Genomic DNA, 21,306 nt, shown 5'->3' with positions numbered 1-21,306 from the left:
ACACAACCCTTAATATACCCTAATTTTGTGAATCAATTAATTTCATCAAGCTAACCCTTCTTTTCATCTCAATGCAATCGCACACCCGGTGGCGTGTGGAAGCATATGGCTTTACCGACACCCAGCTTGTCAACATGGCCAGTCGTCGTCAGTCATCTGATTCTTCATTCTGTAATTTAGCCATTGTTGTAATGCCCTAAACACCTTATTCTCTGGCTTGTAAAGCATCCAATATGGCTGCACTCCAGCCAGCCCCTGTGCCACATATATCCAAATCTCGATCAGTTGATAGCGACTTGAGAATGATTGTTGGAGGAAGAAAGGCCATTGATGAATTTGTTGTTATTTCTTGGATGACTATCTGTGGAAAACTCAATGAATTATGCAACAAAATGAGATCATTAATATATATATATAATGACAAAAAAAAAATATTGAAAATATATATAATAAAATTTAGAAAATTTCCAAATTCTATCGCAAATAGATATGATAGACGTGAAAAAAGTATTTGATGTTTATCAGTATATAATGTTGTCCAAAAAGATACTTTTTTTATTCCTTAGCCTCGTATAAAAGATTAATCTTATAATTTAGTGTTATGTTTTTATAAATTTAAAATATGGCATGGAGAGAAAGTAGTTCAAAAATAATTTTTCCTTTCACTATGTTTAAGATAACTATGATAAAAAACGCATACAGCAAACCGGTATAAATTTGAATTTCAAAAATGAAAGTTGAATTCTTTCAACCTCAAATTGTCAAAAAAGAATAAAAAAACAAAAACAGAACTTGTAGCATAAAACAACATAAAGATACTTACAAAAGAAAATACTAATTACACTCAATCTTTCATATTGCATTTTAGTAGTTGAACTATGAATAACTAAAATACTTTTAGTGGAAAGAAAAGCTAATAAACCATCAATTCTCTCTCTTTTACGTCTTGGAATTTACTACTTTAATGAAGGAAAAAAAAGAGAATAGTAAACAGGGTTTAGGGTTTAGGGTCATGAATGGGGATGAAATTAAATTAATTTAACTTGATTTAAACGACCAATCAAGCTTCTTAAAATGGTCAACCGAAATTAAGAGTGTAATAATGACAGATTCTTAGTTTCATTACGGGAACCATTTTGGACTTTTGAAGAAACTTTGCTTACTTGTGTGTACATTGTGCAATAAATGTTGTTTTACAAAGTCCATAACTGCAAGAATTTTAATTTAAATGCATTTTTTGGAATTAATGTGTTTTTTAAAAAAAGTTTAATAGTAAAATAGCTTTAAAATTAAATTGGACAAGACTTTTTTATAAAATAATAACCTATTTAGAATATTAGGTTGCTACAAAATAGAACACTAATTACACTCGATCTTTCAAGTTCGGTTCGAACGAACTCATACTTTATGTCATCAATATTTGTAAACATCTGACATAGCATTATAACAACATAACAGATGATAATTTAAAACGAAATATTCACAAGTTGCAAAAGAAAAAAAAATGTCTGAGGAATAAAACAAATTAGATGGAAAAAGATCAGAGAAAATACACTTTAGACTCACCTGGTTTGCCAATCTTCAAAGAATCACAGCCCTATGTGGTAGTCATCAATCGTAAAAGATTTGGTTTGATTTTAGTTTTCAAAATTTAACATGGTTCTTAATAACCAATATGAATAAAAGTAGGTAGCATCTTAAGAAATTTAGAGGTGGAATGAATATGTATAAGCTTGATTTGTAGAAATCAAATGTTTACCCATTTTCACAAGCAAGGTTTTTGGTTGGAGACCATGATGAAAATGACAATAAAGGGAGACAATACAGGGCCAAATTGTGCAGAAGAGTTTTATATCTATCAGATCATCTAAAAACAAATGAGTAAATTTCTCAGTTTATGACATGGCAGAGAGAACATACTACTAAAGAGCCATAAGCTAGTCCCAATCTCTCATAGCATGGCAAGTCAGTGAGATCTGTATACAGAAAGAGAATTGAGAAGAGTTATAAGGAAGGACGCACATATCCTCTCATTGATAATAACATCATTATACTAACACATCTGTTCTAATGTGCTGAAACCCAGAACGATATACCCAAATGAGCCTGTATTGCATTGATGCTTGGAAAGGCAAAAACCGAACCCTGTAATCTACTATAATTACAATTGTACCGGAAAGCGAACTATAATCGATGGATTCTTATGATGCTTTGTTTCATCTACAAAAGCAGCAGAGTTCCATTCCCCTGAGGCCTGAACCACTAGACATCTGTCGAAGAGCAACAAGGAAAAATTGAAACAAATAATAAGATGCTGGCTGACAAGATTACCACAAAGAACTGTTGTTGGACACCAAAAAATCACTAAGAAAAAGATCATGAAATAAGCTAAGCCAAAGATGCAAGGTAATGGCTTTACCTCCAGTCAAAACTGAGCGTCATAGTTTCAATTAATAATTGGTCAGAGACAACAGGGAAGCCACACATCACCATAGGATGCTCATCTGGAGCTATTACAATACATCCACCAAGTTCAGTCACCTGAAGATTACTTGTTTACTTTTTTTATGTAAGATGTTGGATGTTAACCCACACCATTACCACGAGGCCGCTTTAGAGAGATACCCCGAGGGCCGTATGGTCCATATGTATTTAACCCATACCCATTTAAACTGAGGTCTCCTGATGGAGGCTTCTGTTGTTTAGCTGCCATGCGCTCCTTGTGGGACTTTCTTTGTTTACGTGTGTTGTGCTCTTGAACGTGCTGCTGCTGCTGCTGCTGCTGCTGCTGCTGCTGCGCAGCATCTTGGTCTCGAGAGAGTTTTCCCAGCTTGAAAGGCTTATGCTCTCTCTGTGACTGTGGTGTTGACCTTGCATAGACTGAATTGGGTGAAGTCCTAACATAAGGGCTTGATGGGTCACTTGGGTTTGCTGTTCTAAAATCAGGTGTTGGTAAAAGATTCTGACTTAATGGATCATTCAAAATTGATGTTCCATTAGCTTCGGGAACAGTAAAATCGTTATAATTTGGATGCAATTTATGAAACCAACTTACTTTCTTATGTGTTCCTATGGACCTCCCAGGTGCAAAATGGCCAATTTCAGTCGCATTTACCATCGACGTCAACATTTCTACTGATTCTAATGAAATACCAGATAAGCCATCATAAGATAAAATGCAAGCCAAGGCATGCATAGAGGCACCAAGAACAGGAGGAAGAACTCCATTTGGATGCTTTACCTGAAACGCAGTAAAAAGTTATTACAATAATGCAGAAAGTGCGAGAAAGTTTAAAACCATGAATACAAGTCTATAACCACCTACTTTGAATAAGATTGCTGAAGATAATCGCTCTCTCAAGCAGTATAACTGAGCAATATCAAGTGCCTTTGACCAAAACTGCAGCCAACGGTCAACAACCACAGTTACTGAGTTATCTGGGGAGGACATAATCATCTCTTCTGGCTGTTGATTTGATTTATTTTCTATATCCATTTTCTCTTGAGCAGTTTCATCTATACCAGCTTTACCATTGCCTTTATTCTTATTTTTGGTACCACCTTTACGATTATTACTCTCCTTAGCAGGGGCAACAGCAATGTCCTTTGCAACCATTAATAATGGGAGAGGCCCAACAATAGTGCAGTTTCTAATGTGTGTACCACCGTCCCCTCGGGTTACCTCATCGTAAACAATTAGAGGATGACTATCCGTTTGCTTGAGTGATAGTTCAAAGTTAAGGGATTGTGGGTGTAAAAGAACTCTGCTCCCTGAACCAGTTTCAACTACAGCCCGCTTTCCCTTTTTCTGGGGTGGAAGTAATCTTCCCACCATTGGATATAAACCAGCTACAAGGACAGCGTGGAGTATGCCAGGGTCACAAGCATTCAAGTTGCAAGTTGAAACATCCTCAGGTATAAAACCATTTTGAACTAGTTCCATCTCAAGTTGTCTCCGCATGCCAGATAACATAGTCATAGTGCTCGAAGAGATGTAGTATTTAGAACAGAAACGTACCTCTTGACCCCTTCCTTTAACATTTTTCCAGCAATCAAATGCAGCTACAACGGCCAGTTGATCACTATGCCCACCATACAAAGAAGCAAGCTCAGCTTTAGCAGCAGCAGCTTTCTTTCGTTCACTTGGTAACATTGGAAGAGTGAAAGGGTCCTTGTAGTCCGAAGCACAAGCCAGAGTTAGAGCAGGACCAAGGCAGTTCATCAGTATGGCGAAGATAAGCATCTTGCTTGTTACTGGATGGACAGGCAATGAACCTAATTTCTTCCCCAGCTCAGTCAGTTTCTCATCTAGTGACAAAGCCCCAATATCCTGAAGGACTAAGATTGCATTACGGATAGTATCAAAAACTGGAGGATCCAAAGTCTTCTGCAAGAAATCCTCTATTTTACAATTGGGATCAAGCAATTTCACCTGTAAAATAAATACACAATTAAAACTATTAAACAAGGGAATGCTGAAGTGAAGAATACATATTCAATATTAAAAAAGGCGTTTCTAATACTTCAAAAAAGCACATAATCAGACTATATCTGAAAAGAACACATATCCCTCTGGAAACAATTTGCATGGGCAAAAATAAATCAAAGGGGATTCTAAAATTAGGAATAGCTTAGATCCAACCACATATCAACTTATCTAGTATGCATAATAAGGAAAATATAGAACTGAGATCCAAAATCAGTTGGTCAAAATTTAATGAAATTAATTCATATATTCCCTGTGGTTTTAAGGAAAAAAAACAATGTACTATTCACTGTGAGTGGTCGTTTTTACTGTCAACAATGGTTAGCAAATCAGTTGAGTTCAATGCCACTGTCTTCTCACAACCACTCAGTCACATTAAGCTTTGGTACAATTATGCAACAGAATAACAAATCAACAGGCAGGTTTAACATACAATTATGTTTTAGAGAGAATGGTTATGCGATCTTAGTAAATATTGCTAAGAACTAGGAAAAGTTCACCTGCAAACAGAGTTCCTCTATTGGCATTCTCTTAATTTCAGGAACTTGAAAATCAGGAAGAGACGATGCACGGAACTTTGAATAAAGGTGATAGCATATCCCAGGCTGACAGCGACCTGCACGACCCTCACGCTGCTTGGCACTAGCCTTTGATATCCAAGATGATTGAAAAGTAGAAACATTACTGTAAGGATCATAACTTTTTTCTTTCATCCATCCACTGTCTATAACATAAACCACATCATCAATTGTAATGGCCGTTTCAGCAATATTAGTGGACAGAATAATTTTGCGACAACCAGGAGGAGGTCGTCTGAATACCTTCTTTTGCTCTTTAGAAGGAACCATTGAATGAAGAGAGATTATCAGAAATTTTGATGCATCTTTGAAAAGAGGATTGATTGATAATCTTTCTCGAGTCTTGCTAATGTCATCCCACCCAGGAAGGAAAACAAGAATAGCTCCTTCTTTTGAATCAAGACATATTTTTCCTAACAACTGCTCTATAAGACGAACATCAACAGAATTAGAATTTTTTGCAAGATATGCACCAATCAACCGACGTTCTTCCTTGGAGTTGGACATGGAACTTTCCAGATGTTTTCTGATTGCTTCAGCAGTTTCTTTCTGATCTCCTCGTTCAGCCAATTCCAATGCAGTTGAGCCATCCTTGGCCTGTAATTCACACGTAGCACCAAAAGAAAGCAGCATGCAAACATCGGAAACTCTACCCTTTCCAGCAAGAACCATTAGAGGTGTTAGCCCAGTCACGGAATGCTGATAATTGAAAATTTGAGAGGATCCACCAGAAGCAACCAATTCCAAAAGGGGATCAAATTCGTCATTCAACCAAGCCATGTCAATCGATTCATCCAAATCAAGCTTGTCTTCTTCAGTTAGCTCAGGTTCCCCATCTGAAACACCCACTATACTATCATCAAGGTGGTTCTCTTCCGAAGATTTCACTATAGAAAGTACATCCTCCAGATAGAAATTTTTTACCTGAATATTTAAGTATTAGAATAGGGCCCTAAATTACATACCAATTCAAAACTACAAGATCAGAGTGGAAGGTTTACAGGATAGGTGAATCCAGGAACGCTGATGATTGGACAGCCTCCAAAATATTTTGAAAACCGTTCAGCATCAATTGTAGCACTCATGAGTATCTGTCAAGATATAAAACAAAAGTATGCATCTCAGTCATAGCAAATGACAAGCCACCATAAATCTTCTAAATTGTCTCGTTTTCTACAATTACAAGAGAAGTATGAATAATTTGAATAGCAGTGTGAATAGTAAAAGGGGAAAAAAGCTCAAGTAAAACCAAAGAAGAATAGAACTAACCAGCCTTAAATGAGGATATGATGGAAGCAAGTCTCTGCAAACAAGTAAGAAAAAGAGTAAAGAAAAATACACAGAACTTTTAATAAAATAAGGAATCCCAAAGTGGAGGACAAAGGTGAAACTGTGAAAGAAACACAAACTTTGGATTGATATGGATGCACCAAGTCTACGTTCCTAAACTTCATTAAGGGGATCACGGAAAACAACTTCCCAGTGGCCAACCTTGTCAGGAAGCTTAAAATTCCCAAGAAAGTAAAGATCTTTCTTTGGTACCTTGCTTATAGAAGTCTAAATACCCATACATGCATAATTTAGACTTTCTAGCATATGTTCATGACCAAGTAAAAGCCTAACGCAGGTTGACTCAACAGTCACACACACTGTTAGAAGAAATGTCTTTACTACCTAGCAAATTGCAAAAGTAGCAAATGTTGTGGATGGTGGAAGAAAACTACTTGTATGTCAATATGGATAATTTGATAGAAAAAAACTTAACCATATACCATCCAAATATTGAAAGACATCAAGAACCATTTCTTTCAGTTCCTCTTGGCTTCTAGATAGAGTTTCTTATCAAAGAATTCCTGTGCATAACAACTATAGATTTTCTTTTTTTTTTCTTTTTTTTTTTGACATAACAACAGAATAACAAATCAGCAAGGGAGAGAACAAGTATTGTGGGACAACATTTCTCATCTTCTTTCAATTTCTCACGAAAAGTTAGTATTTCAGACTAATTTCTTTTTTTGTCAAAAAAATTCAAAAAGAAACAAGTAATAAATACACATGAGAGAGAATCAACATTAGTATACCTCAAAATTGTTAGAATGAAGTCAGAGTAACGGTCCCTTTCATGAACTTCATCCTACAAACAGAAACATAAGAATAATATAAAGGCCAAAATAGACATGTATTAATAATGCATAGATGAAGAAACATGCAATATTGGAACATTAACTAGCATCAAAGACAATCTTGGACGATGTCCTTTTGTATCCTCCTGAAGATGAAAGAAAGATCGTGATGTGGAGGAATAAAAGAGTCTTTCTTGGGAATGTAAGTGTCTAGAGAAAGGCAGGGAGAATAGTTAGCTTTCACTGGACATTTTTTTCATTTGTTACTATTGAAAGTAGAGACATAGAACGAACACAAATTTACGTAAAAACCCTAATACAAGGAGAAAAACCACGATGTTGATGTTTTTTATTATTTTCTTATGATAATAAAGGTGAGAAATATTTACAGGCAACACGAGCCTTGTTAAAATAATAAAAAGTTAGGGAACCCTATATCCTAAACTCAACTTGCTAACATATGAATCAAAGTTTTGTCTGAGGAGCCCCCCTTTGTGAGAATATCAGCAATTTGTTGGTTTGAGAGTATGTCAGGAATGCAAATGCTACCATTGTCCGGTCTTTCTTTGATAAAGTGTCTGTTAATCTCCACATGTTTAGTTCTCTCATGTTGGACTAGGTTATTGGCAATGCTAATAGCTACCTTGTTATCGCAGAATAGTTTCACAGGCACCTCATAGTCCTATCGAAAAGATCAAACAACACCTTCTGAAGCTAGCTTTCTTCATAGATTCCCAAAATCATGGCCCTGTATTCAGCTTCAGTACTGTTTTTAGCCACAACTCCTTACTTCTTACTGCTCCAAGTAACGAGATTGTCCTACACAAAAGTGAAGTATCCCGATGTTGATTTTCTATCAGCAATAGACTCAACCCAGTCAGAGTCAATATAGGCCTCAATACACCTTCTGTCAATCTTCCTGAACCTCAACCTTTTACCGGGAGTTGCTTTTAAATACCTCAGAATCATGTTAATTGCCTCCATGTGGTTTTCATATGGAATGAACTAACTGACAATACTCACAGCATAGAAGACATTAGGCTTTGTGTGAGATAAGTAAATCAGCTTTCCCACAGGGCGCTGATATATTTCTCTTTGTCAATAAGAATTATGTCACCTCAGTTTCCGAGTTCGGCATTAAACTCAATGGGCGTATTAACAGGACGACATCCCATCATACATGTTTCAGCTAATAAATCAAGGGTGTTTTCACTAGGACACGGAGATGCCCTCTCTAGATCTAGCAACCTCTATCCCAAAGAAGTACTTCAGATTTCCCAAGTTTTTAATTTTAAACTCATCCCCCATCTTTTTCTTTAATTGGATGATTCAAACGGTGTCATCCCAGATAACACAATGTCATCAACATAGACAATCAATACTGTAATTTTCCTAGTCTTAGAGACTTCTATGAACAAAGTGTGATCAGAGTGCTCTTGATTGTACCCATGAGAGTTGAGAAAAGTGGTATACCTGTCAAACCAAGCTCTCAGTGACTGATTCAACTCGTACAAAGACTTCTGAAGCTTCCAAACATAATTATCAAACTCCACTTCAAAACCAGAGGACTCATATACACTTCTTCTAAATCTCCATTCAATAATGCATTCTTAACATCAAGTTGATACAGGGGACAACAAGACTCTAGTAGTGTTTAACTTTACAATAAGACTCTAATAGTGTTTAACTTTGCAACAGGGAAAAATTTGCAGAATAGTCGATCCCACAAGTTTGAGTGAACCCTTTTGCAACTAACTTGACCCAATTTTGCTTTGTACTTGAGTGCAAACACCCATTTGCATCCCACGGTCTTCTGTCCCTTAGGAAGTGGGCAGAGATCCAAAGTCTTGTTCTTTTCCAGGGCTCTCATTTCTTCCATGACAAAAGTCTTCCACTTACGGGCACTCTAAGGCGAGGTGGATATTCATGGATATCGTAGTAGAGTCAAGTTGGCAGTGAAGGCTTTGAACCGCGGTAAAAGATTTTTGTACGAAATACTGTTAGAAATTGAGTGCTTTGTACCGAACCTAGTACCTTTCCTCAGGGCAATAGGAAGATCAAGGTAAAGATCATATTTACTAATGTTTTCTAAATGGTCCTACTTGGTTTTGTCTTTAGTAGATTATGCAACAACCTCATTCTCATCAACCCTGTCCTCTCCATCTGTAATGACCTCATCAACATTGCCCTCCTCGACCATATCTTCAAGAAAAACTGTCTTGGATTCGTTATTCTCAGACTCGTCATTCTCACCCACCTTATTGTCATTATGTGTGTTAGTGGACTTCATCTCGACTTGTCATTCTGTTATTAATATGTGAGTTAATGGAATCAGTCATACCTTGATCTCGTAAAGGTTCAGAATTCTAGACCGGGTCCGACTGAACAGCAAGAGACCCAACTTCCTTTCTAAGATTCCTCCTATAGTATGTTTTCCAGGGAACTTGGTCTGTAGGTACGACTGTACTATGAGGATTTGGGTCTGGTAAGATACCAAGAGTAGGATAGGTGGACTCTAAGGGAACCACATAGTTAGACTCCTCACTCACACTCTCCCCTTGAAGTAGGCTAACAGGAAAGAAAGGATGATCCTCAAGAAAGGTGACATCCATGGAGACAAAGTATTTACGTGAGGATGGGTGCAAGCATTTATAGCCTATTGGAAACATGCAAGCCTGAGCCCGATGGGTGAATTTAGTTTGGTTAGGGTTGTGACTATGAACATAGGTTGTGCACCCGAACACTCGAAGGGGGACATCAAAGATGAGACAAGTGGATGGATAGGATTCTTTAAGACAGTCTAAGGGAGTCTGGAGCTGTAGGACACGGGAAGGCATCCAGTTGATGAGATGAGATGAGCTACAGTGAAAACAGCATCGCCCCATGAATAGGAAGGAAGGGAAGTAGACAGCATAAGTGAACAAGCAACTTTCAAAAGGTGACGGTTCTTTCTCTCGGCAACCCCATTTTGTTAGGGGTGTAAGCAAAGTAACTTTGGTGAACAATTCCTTTAGAGGACAAAAACTCATTAAGGGTGTGGTTTTGAAACTCACAACCATTATCAGTACGTAGGATTGCAATCTTTGCATTGAATTACATTTCTACAGTGTGATAAAAATCTCGAAACGTAGAGATGACCTTAGACTTGTTGGAGATGAAGAAAACTGATGTAGAACATCCCCCTTCTTGATGTTTCTTGAGTTTTATCCTAGAGGAGGGGTTTGAATAACCATTTTTATAGTTTAAGATTAGTTATTTGAATTACCAATTTTGTATATTGAGTTAGTTATAAATAAACTAACTCAAACCCAAGTTAGTTTAACAACTCTTGTAATCTCCAGCCTATAAAAAGGCTTCTCATTTTCATTAATAAATCATCTAAAAAAGGCATTATACAAAAAGATTTCCTAGCTTTGCAATTACTGCATCAATTGGTATCAGAGCGTGATCCTAGCTCACCCTTCCCTCAAAAAACTTGGATCCTACCACTCTTATCCATGGACACGGAGGCCTCCTTCAACCAACGCTTTCAGTTGGTAGAACAAGTTGTTGAAGAACTTCGAAAAGGGCAGTCGGATATACAGCAATCATTAGTAGAATTAACAAACCTTTCTACCCGATTTCATGTCCAACCTTTAGAAGAAGCAATTCAGCCCCCAAGAAACCCACTTGCAGCAAACCAAGAAAGACCAAGAAACCTTGCTGTAAACCAAGAACGACTAACAAATCAACCTATTCACATCCATAATAACCAATTGTATGGAAACAACGTACCTGGACATTTCTTAGACGATTCTAACTCTTTCAATGAAGACAACTTACTGAACAATCATCAAGAACCTCAACAAAGGCTTGGACTTCGACCATACTTTCAAGAAGATCAAAAAATACGTATGAAAGTGGATCTCCCTACCTTCCATGGTCGAATGGGCGAGGAGAAGTTTCTTGATTGGATCAAGAACATAGAAAATTTTTTCGACTATGCCAATACACCCGAACACAAGAAGGTCCGATTAGTTGCTCTCAAACTTCAAGGTGGCGCAAGCGCTTGGTGGGATCAGTTAAAAACAATAGACGATTATTCGATAAACAATCAATAAGAAGTTGGCCAAAAATGTTACATCTAATGAAGAAAAGATTCTTGCCAATCAACTATCAGCAACTACTTTACAATCAGTATCAACAATGTCATCAAGGCTCACGAAGCATCATGGATTATACAGAAGAATTCTATCGACTTGGTGCTCGAAATAATCTTCCCGAAACAGAGTGAAAGGTTGGGATGAGATTAAAGATATTGTAAACTTACATCCTTTAACTTTTCTTTCAGATGCCATCTCCTTAGCTTCCAAGATTGAGGACAGTGAAGAGATCAAGAAAATAAAGAATTCTCAAAGAAAGAACAATTGGGACAATCAACAAAGAACTAACCTAACTAAGTAAGACAAGAGTGAAAGGTTGGGATGGCTTATATGGTTGTAAGGAAAAGGAGACTCGATGTTGTTTAACCTGAATACACACATCCCAAGACAGGGTAGAAATATCAACTTCCGAAAAAAGATGAAGAAATAAGTATTTCATAGATTGAAAGATGTCCTAAAAATGCTACTAGAGGAGGCATCATCACCAAGCAAGTAGAGTCTCCTACTGTGCTAGGCAGTGCCAATTATCCACCACGAGCTCAAGTCCTAAAAAGAAACTGAATCAGGTAAGAATGTCAAGTCCTAAAACCATAAAATTGGTTTAATTCACAAGTAATCTTGCTTATAGACAATAGATTATAGAAAATTTGGGGCACAAGCAACACATTGTGTAAAGTCAACCCTTCAACAAGGAAAATCAACCCCTTCTCGACAATAGGAGCCAAAAAGCCATATGTTATACATATCTTCTTATTTCCAGCTCACAGAATATAGGACACAATGTCCTGAGGAACCTGTCAAATGATCTATGACACCAGAGTCCAGAATCTAAGGACTCTTTCCATTAACACTAATAAGACTAAGGGACTGAGGTATACCGTATACCTGACTAGGCAATAGCTTCTAGTGTAGTCAGACTGGGATGGCTGAGAGGGGTTAGCAGACTCACTCACATAAGCTCGCCCTATGTTCTATTGTTGTTGGAAGGACGTTTCTACCTCTTGGGTGAAGACCACGTAGTTTCAACACTACTCCTTGGTATGCCACTATTTCTTGCAATGTTCACAAACAGGATTAGTTTTCCATTATGCTTCTCCCTGCATGACTAGGGGACCTTCCACTAAAGGCAGTGGAATCAGTAGTAGAAATCATTAGATTACTCATAGCACTGGTACGATCCTTCTCAAGGCGAACCTCAAAGCAAACCTCCATAGAGAGGATATAGGTCTCTAACCCCTATCATCCGCAAACAATATCGAACTTAGGGTTGAGACCATAAAGAAAAACATATATCCTGTCAACCTCCTCGATCCTGGAGTACTGTATTCCATCGCTGAGACAATTCCAGACAATTTCTCTGCATAGGTCCATTTCCTGCCAAATAAGGGAGTCTGTTAAAGAAGGATGTCACATCCATTGTCCCTTGTTTGCATTCGTAAACTTGTTTTTGCAGAGTGTATAAATGAGAGGCATTCTGACGCTTGGAATACAATTTCTAAGTTTTATCCCAAATATCTTTAGCAGTTGCAGCATGCCATATAGGCTTGCCAATCTGTGGTTCCATAGTGTCGATCATTGTGGACCAAATAAAAGAATCCTCCCTTTCCAATATCGTTCCTAAGGGTCTCCTGGTGTAGGACGAGGTACCTCCCTTGTCAAAAAACCAAACTTGTGGCGCCCTTCAAGGAGCATTTTAATCGATTGGGACCACGAAAAAGATTTGACCATTCAATTTCTCCTCGAAAAAATATCTGGTAGATTATGTCACTGGATTAGACACATAAGAAGAAAACAAAGTAGGGAGCAAGGCTATCGGATTCTCATAATACATACACTGGTGAGGTCAATTTGCTGTCGGAGCACACCCAGCTGATTTTTAGTGAAACCAGGAGACAGGCCCTGCTCATGGGCCTTTGACTGCGTTGAGGACTCACCTACCTCAAAAGATGAGTGGGTTTGAAGATTTCCAAACTCGAGGCAGCCACTAAGGTTTGTGGCTAACCTAGCAAGAGGTGGCATAACCAAAACAACAAGAAGAAACTGAACAAGAATGGGCAGCTGAAGAAGTCCTGTCGGCAGCGCGTGCGGCGGTGCATGAACCAACTGGGTGAAGGCAGAAGATGGTGCATACCGTATAGGTGTAGGCGCGGTCGACAGCACGAGAGGTATTGACTAAAGAACGAATGGCGACGAGTATGGAGAAATTCGAACTGACGATGCATGCAGAACCTATGCGGCTGAAGGGTTCTAGATGCCAGAGGGTTGTGGTTCGTTGGCCAGTGGGTTCTGAAGATGTTGGAACCACTCATCCATGGCAGCAATGATTCGAGCAGCAACAACAACACTAATGTCAATGGTTGTCCCCTTTGCTAGGGTTCCATCAAGTGCTTGATCATCTAGGGTTTCTTGAATGTTCTACTCTGATACAATATTGAAAGTAGAGACGTAGAACAAACACAAATTTCGAAACATTAGTATAGGGTCAAAAACCATGATGCTAATGTTTTTTATTATTTTCTTATGATAATAAAAATAAACAGGGGAGAACATTTATAGGCAACACGAGCCTTATTAAAATAATAAAAAGGTAAATCTTAAGTACTCTTGGACTTTCAACATGACCTAAGCCCACTATTTCTAACACTATTTCTAACCGTTTCCAAAAATTAGACCACTTTATGATTTTTGTTTCTACAAGTACTTGCATTAAAATTTTCGTATACATCCTTTGGTGGTCCCTTGAAATTTTCGTATGCATCCTTTGGTGGTCCCTTGAATTTGATTGGGCCTATCTTTCGTGCAGCCTCCTCTTTTTACAATCTTATAAGATGAAATGATGACCTTCACAGGAAAAATCCATCCTTCCTTTTCAGATCATCAAATAGTTAGGCATTTCATGACAGAAAAATGTTTTTTAGAAGGAAGGGGATCATAAGCAACTACGTTATCAACTGAAATGGTTGCCTGAAGCTCAAGTAGTTTTTCTCATAGATTCTTCTTTCTTTGGTGTCTATCTCTTTTCTACCACAAATAGTCTCTACCATCAGGAATTAAAATTCCTAGAAAGGCAAAGTTTTTTGTATGGAAAGTTTTACATGAGAGTCCTTTAGAAAATGTTCAAAGACACTCAGTCCTTTATCTTGTTTATTGCATTGGTGCATTCTTTCTAGATTTATGTCTAAGGATTTGCATAATTTGTTGTAGAGTTTTTCCTTTTTTTTTTTTTTTTTCGTAATAGAAACATTTTGTTCGTGATTGAAATAAAAGGATAGATCCAACAACAATACGTGATTATAATATAAAAAAGATGTTTTAATCAAAGATGGTTGAAATTTCAATAATCAAGAATGAAATTTGATCTTGAGAAAAGACTCGAGAGATAGGGTGATCAGGGAGTTTCTAATGAAATAGGAACCACAAATACTTCTTTTTTTAGGAAGTGTAGATATCTATAGGTATTCAACACATGACAAACTCGAGCACATGCCAGGCACAAGTCAGACACACAATTCAGCATGCCTTGTTTTTTTTAATAATTGAACGTTGGAGGACATGCTCAAACACGCCAAAGACAACCTCCATATTTAATAGTCAAACCATTCAATTGTCCACCTCTCTATCAAAATGTCTCCTCTAACACTTAGAACCCAAGTTCCCAGATCGTTATCCCAACAATCAGCCACCATAGCACCCCAATTTAAAGAGATTAAAAATATCTGGAAACCATCTTAAAGAGGAGAGGAGCCAACACACACATCATATCAGGAACTAATAAACTGCCCATTACCAACTTTGAAACTAGTGAATCTGTCAAACAAAGGAGTTCTATTAGTGATTCAAACCAAGGTCGATCATTTGAGCTTCCCTTGGGTATTAAAATCTCTCCATCCAAGTGGTCCTTCCCCGTAAATACCAGTTACCACTTGTCTCAGAAGCCATTTATCCTAAGAAAATCATAAATAGTTCAATACGTTTTTCCATGTTTTAATAAAACCTTTATGAGCTTTGAGGATGGAAAAGAAGTACAAAGGGAGCCCATTAAGGACCAAAGTAATCAAAGAGACCCACCCTCCCTTAAAAAGCAAGGAGATCTTCCATTTTGCTTCGCTATTCTGAACTTATCAACCATGGGATCCCCAATAATTGTCGTCGAGTGAGAATCTTAGATAATTTATGGGAAGGTTCTCTGTTTAGCTAAGTTGCACCTCTTTATCTTCTTCAAGTTTCTTCTATATGTTATCCAAATAAAAAAGGTAATGAGCTTATGGTGAAAAGTTGGTATGTAACTTAAATCGGGAGCAAAACACACCCCAAAATTCAAAAGTACACTAAACTGCACCAAATTTTCCAGCTGTAGATCCTACCAGTTTAGAGCAACAAAACCATACACAATGTGGCAAAGAAAATGACAAAACCCACAAGCAAGAAATAGAATACATACCACAATAATGTGAGTTAAGTCAGACACAACATTTTTCCTACTCTTTCTGGAGGCTTCCATTGTTAATTTGCCCAACCCCTCTGAAATCAGCACCCTTAAGAGAATACCATTCGTACAGAGTACGATTGATGAGTGTCTACCACCTTTACTTTCCAGTCGTATCTTCCATTATGAAAAAAAAAAAGAAAAAGAAAATGTCACCAGATGTAATGTTCATGAAAACAAAATTAACATGATGTTGTATACATCTCCATATATTTAAGTGGAGAATTCCAAAAGTGCCCCTTGCTTATTACGAAATAACTTTCCGTTGTATAAATTCTCAAAATAAGCTATAAAATAAGAAATTTTCACAATTGCAATCCAGTTAAACTCCAAACAATAGACACATACACATAGACAGATCATACAAGCAGAGCAGCAAGAACAAAGCAATTGAATTGATAAAGTCCTATCATGTTTTCATCATAAACATCTTCACAACATCAGTTACTTCGAGAAATTGACCAAAACTGATCCCCTCACTGAAACTCCAAAGGATAATAATATTCTACATGAGCTAGCTACGTAGATATCTTTTGGTGTAAATAACCGGCAGGAAAAATACCTTGTATCCAATATCACTTCCAACATTTTCTCCTCTTTCATAGGAGATTCGCTCAGAAACTAAAACAGAAGAAGACAACATTCAAAGAAATGGAAGTAAAACAACTAATAATAGTAATGTCCGGGAAAAAATAATTTCAAAAGAAAAAAAGACAGAAAAAAGGTAATAAATAGAGCTAACCTGATACAGCAGATATTCGTCGAGGTTGGGTACAAACTATCTTACACGTCTCTCCCTTACCCCACATATAATCCAGAAGAAACTGAGGGACCTATACAAAACATGAAAGATCATCAAGCTTTATGGTGGTAATACCGTCAAAGATAAACAACATTGTAATGAGTATCATAATTTTCCTTGGTCCACATTCAAAATGCAAAACAAAATCAGCAGGATATATATACCTGTGCCAGCTGCTAATTTGTGGAGGACCAGATTTCCCTATGGAACAAGTGGATACTAGCTCAAGGGGTGATTATTTTCTTCTTTTTTTGAAGATAAACAGAGCTTAGAAACATGAAATGGTCCAAACCCCTAAGGCCTAAGGTGATTCATGAGGATGTCATTGGTGGAGCAAGGGATGGATATCTCATTCAAATTTCACATCTGTTTCTTCCTAATTCTTGTCTAAAAAGGTGGGATGTAAAAAAGTACATAGAATGCCAACAAACCATGCAACTCATATATGGGACAAAAGACGGGACGAATATACCTATTAGAAAATAATTCATTGCATCCAAAACAGAGCATTAGGCAAGCAAGCAATGATGAATTCAAAGGGGAAAATACATAAATAGCAATCATTAAAGAAAAAGAATGTGTAACCTGCGTTGTCTTTCCACACCCAGTCTCACCAGATATGAGAACAACCTGCTTAAAACAATGATCAAGCAGTTATTGGGATAGAAATTGATGCAATGGTTAAGTAAGGAAACCAGAGACCAACCAACACTAGCTCCAAAAAACCATGTAAAAAAATGCACAAGAACAATGGAGTTTTTTTGGCAGTCTAAAGATGATAAGTAATTTGAATAGAGTTGTATATTAAAAGCAACCTGGTGAGATTCAACTGTTGAAGTAATAACATCTTCAAATGAAGCAATTGGAAGCTTAGATCTCTCTGAGATCTACAAAAAGAAAAGTATCAAAAGTTCACTATCAGCTACTTTGGTATTAAGATGATAACCTTTAAACTTCAGGTAAGTTTCCTATGTAAGAAAAACTAAAAGAGAGATGATGGTACAGCATAAAACCAGTAAACTTCATCACTTTTGTTCATGTACTCAAAGAAACCTTTTTCATATTAGCAACATTCTTCAAAGTATATGATCCCACTTTCTTCGTTAGCTCTTCCTTGGTCATTGACGGCCTCCAGAAAATGTCATCTTTCCTACGCCTTGGCTTATCAGCCTTTTTATGGTGGTTCCCAACTGTCTCCTTGCCCAACTCTCCATCATCAGGAGGATACATACTAAACAAGTCGTCCAAAACAGTTTTGGTTTTTTCAGAAAATTTCACTGTCTCCATTTGCAGTTTGGATTTATATACAGACACACGTCGTTGGTCTCCATGCCTACAAAGAGAAGAGAAACTGAGAAACCCAAAGCAAAATATTATAGGGGCCAAAGACATTCTACATGCACAGAAAAAACTCCATTCCAAGAATAGATACCAGTACATAACTAGATGCCTTCTCAAATGTGGGGAAAATTTCCTTCCAGGAATATGAAGTTACTTTAAATAGCTATACTATATATGACTAGATGCCATCTAAACTCAAGGGAGACATTGCTAATTGAAACTTACCCAGAACTCTTCGATGTCATACCCATTTTCCTGCACACTTCATGCACAAGAGCACGTTCACGCTTCGAAAGATCAGCTTCAAAAGTGAAAACTGCATGAAACATCCATATATTGGCTAATTAAACAACAGATAAAAACAGACCCCAATATTAGTATATCTGTACATGGGAGAAAAATCTTGCATGAGGAACAATAAAGAGTTGAGAGTTTGAAGAAATGTGATCGATTAAAAAAAGCTGCATGGATAGTATCTCCCCCTAGTTGATGCGTTCTTCGCTGTAAAAGTGAAGAATCTCTTACATACTAGTTAGTTGTGATTTTGTGCAAGTTTTTTGGAAGAAAATCAAGAATGCATTCAATTATCACTTAGTCCCCTTCTTCTGACTATGCTGCTCAATGATCGTCCATTCAAGAAGTACGAGGAGATTTTATGGACTTTCATCGTCTGAGCCTTCCCACTGCCATTGTGGATTGAGCAAAATCCTCACATCTTTGAGAACAAGGAAATGGACTTCATACAACTTTTTAATTACCTTCTGTTTACAACTCTTTCTTAGTGTAAACTCGCATCTTACTTTTGTAATTACAATCTTAGTTCTCTTATCTCACAATGGAGTAGCACTGTGCGATCTCTCATGACTCTTGTTGCCTTTTTGTAATTTCATCCCAACAATGAAGATTATGATCCATGTTTCTCATTAAAAAATAAAGAAAGAGAGAAAGGAAAAAAGGAAGATAGAATATAGACTATAGAGAAAGATTAAAATGATTATTGCTACACTTAAGAAACAAATCGCCAACAATCATCCAAGTCATGTTACCCATAACATCTAACACCAAGTTCATTGTCGGTCCCAGCATAAAAAGGCCAGTAAAGTTTGACTTATAATCCATATCTACACCAGACATGCTAAATCTCGTAAATACTGAAGAAATTTTGAAAGATAAATTAACTAAACTAATCTATTGGAAGAGGTGAAAACATAGACTTCACAAAAACACTAGTTTGGGCATTCCTCCAGTGTGTTTTTAACGACCCTGAAACCTCCTTTCTTATCAAAAAGTTGCAACTCTACAGCTGAAAAGGCAGAAAATCTCTAGTTCATACCTAGAAAGGCTAGATTGTTTTTCTGCAATTAGATTTTGCCATTGTGAGACGTCGGCAGAAGTTTTTCAAAGAGAAAAAGGAACCATGCCCGTTATTATAGAAGAATCTATATGATTAGTTTTGATAAGCTAGGACGAATCAATCGCAATAAACTCAAATTTCAGATTTCCGATCACTTTTGTCCATTGAATAGCCTTCTTAAGAAATTCATACTCAAAACCAATTTCAATTTCCAATGCCTTGACCAACTACTCAGGAGCAACCAACATAGCCAAACAAGCAGTCCCTGCTTTGAAGCTCCCACGTGATATTTGATAAATGAAAAAAAAAATGAACAAACGAAAGAAGAAGCAATCACCCGCAACCAAAATCACAAGTCCCATTAAAACCCACAAATTATTTAAATCATTCCGTTGGAATATAACATGAACACAGTTGAAAAACTCCATCTTCTTCTCATTTCTCAATCTGAGTCATGATTTCCAATTTACCTTCGTCATGGGTCAGGCAAAACCGTTGGAGAGCTTGCGTAATTGCAGAACCCACGTTTGAATTTAGTTTACATTTAGGCTTTTGCACCCCCTTCTTCTGCTTCTTCTTCGTCATTACTTCTCTAGCTGAAGCTTCTTCCTTCCTCCTCCTACTGGGTTTTTCTTTTCTTTTCTTTTCTTTTCTTTTCCTCAGTTATAAGAAAACTTAAAAGTAGAAGAAAGACAGGAGACAGAGACTAACATTTGAAACATTGAGTGGTGCCCTAATATGTATCGATGGCGCTTGCTTTTCCATCGTCTTTCATCAGCCGTGTAACTTCTTCTTCTCTCTTCACCCCTTTCTATGTATGAAATGGGCCATTGCCCAACTCATCTCATGCACCCTACCCGGTTGTAGGCCCAAATATTTCCAAATTCCGAATCTTTTCAAATAAAATGGGGTTGGATTACCATTTTCAAAATAATAATTAAGTATATAGCATCATTTAAAAGAATTATAAATATAGTAAAATTATTGTTGATAGACTTGTATCGTTGGTAGACTCATATGATTTATCGGTGATAGACCAATTTTTATAACATGATCTATCAGTGATAGACACTATCATTGATAAAATTTAACAAATTGTGCTATATTTGTAATTTTTTAAAAATGTTGTTATATACTTAATTATTTTGAATTTAATGGTTAAATTTGCAACTATCTCATTTTATTTTTTTCTCATGTGTTCAAAAAAATTAAGTTAAATGGTAAATTTGCTTGACGTGTTTTGAATATAATCTTAAAGGTTACAATGTAATGGATGTTTGGCCCTCGTACCATTAACGAGAGTGGAGTGACTATTTTAGCACTATTGACGTTTGGTCCAAAAGATATTATAATAATTAAGACTATTCTACTCCTCTTTCATTTCTCATCTATAATTGTTTTTCATTGTTGAAGAGTTATTATATGTTTTACAAATTTTAATAATGCCACAAGAAAAATATGTAATAAATTTTATTTATATATATCTTTAAAGATTCGGCTCAATTGAAAAATTAGATAAAAATCTACATAACATTGAAAAATTAAAAGAATGTAATATTTTTTATAAAGATTAACATGACAATGGACATTTGAAAGATTTTAAAAATATAATAATAACAAATTTTCAAATTTTCAAATTTTTTTAATAATATTACTATCATATAGATCAAAATTATTAAAATTTAAATTCACCCAAACTTGTAATATTAATAAAATATGTAAAGTTTAGAAGTTTAAACATGAAAACGTAAATAGTATAAATAAACATAAAACAGTATTTAAATACTTTTATACAATTTTTTTTTTTTTTTTTTGCAAATGTATTGTAATAAATGTTGAGGTGGGAATTTGAATCTGGGACCTCTTATCCACACGAACACAGACGTGTGCTAAGCTCATGTTGGCATTTAATATTATTTGAAAAAAAAACTTTATTTCATGTACAATATATATGTATTCCAAAAAACATTAGTGAAAAATCCGATTTATAAGAG

At 36.5% G+C, this 21,306-nt stretch overlaps 1 protein-coding gene and 1 long non-coding RNA gene across 6 annotated transcripts; both read right to left on the bottom strand.

The window, feature by feature from the left end:
* Positions 1–1,824: 1,824 nt before the first annotated feature.
* LOC101221870 (DExH-box ATP-dependent RNA helicase DExH6) lies at positions 1,825–20,107 on the bottom strand. 5 transcript variants are annotated; one of them, XM_031884897.1, is made up of 16 exons: positions 19,783–20,107; positions 18,184–18,274; positions 17,671–17,950; positions 17,433–17,504; positions 17,203–17,247; positions 16,558–16,648; positions 16,378–16,436; positions 15,771–15,932; positions 7,146–7,198; positions 6,334–6,367; positions 6,066–6,155; positions 4,987–5,988; positions 3,326–4,432; positions 3,056–3,241; positions 2,420–2,931; positions 1,825–2,270 (listed from the first exon to the last, which is right to left on the bottom strand). In XM_031884897.1, exons 1-15 carry the CDS (start codon positions 19,895–19,897, stop codon positions 2,668–2,670), a joined length of 3,651 nt encoding a protein of 1,216 aa, XP_031740757.1. In that variant the 5' UTR covers positions 19,898–20,107; the 3' UTR covers positions 1,825–2,270; positions 2,420–2,667. The 5 variants fall into 5 exon arrangements, with proteins under 5 accessions (XP_031740757.1, XP_031740756.1, XP_031740758.1 ...); XM_031884896.1 differs by having other exon boundaries at positions 2,420–3,241; positions 19,783–20,106; XM_031884898.1 differs by lacking the exons at positions 18,184–18,274; positions 19,783–20,107 and having other exon boundaries at positions 2,420–3,241; positions 17,621–17,671.
* LOC116403562 lies at positions 14,543–15,762 on the bottom strand. The gene is made up of 2 exons (XR_004216367.1): positions 15,398–15,762; positions 14,543–15,273 (listed from the first exon to the last, which is right to left on the bottom strand). It is a non-coding gene; the product is annotated as an uncharacterized LOC116403562 (long non-coding RNA).
* Positions 20,108–21,306: the final 1,199 nt, after the last annotated feature.

The sequence above is a fragment of the Cucumis sativus genome, chromosome 4 (genome assembly GCF_000004075.3).
Source record: "Cucumis sativus cultivar 9930 chromosome 4, Cucumber_9930_V3, whole genome shotgun sequence".
NCBI classification, from domain to species: domain Eukaryota; kingdom Viridiplantae; phylum Streptophyta; class Magnoliopsida; order Cucurbitales; family Cucurbitaceae; genus Cucumis; species Cucumis sativus.
This window is presented reverse-complemented; position numbering and strand designations above follow the sequence as displayed.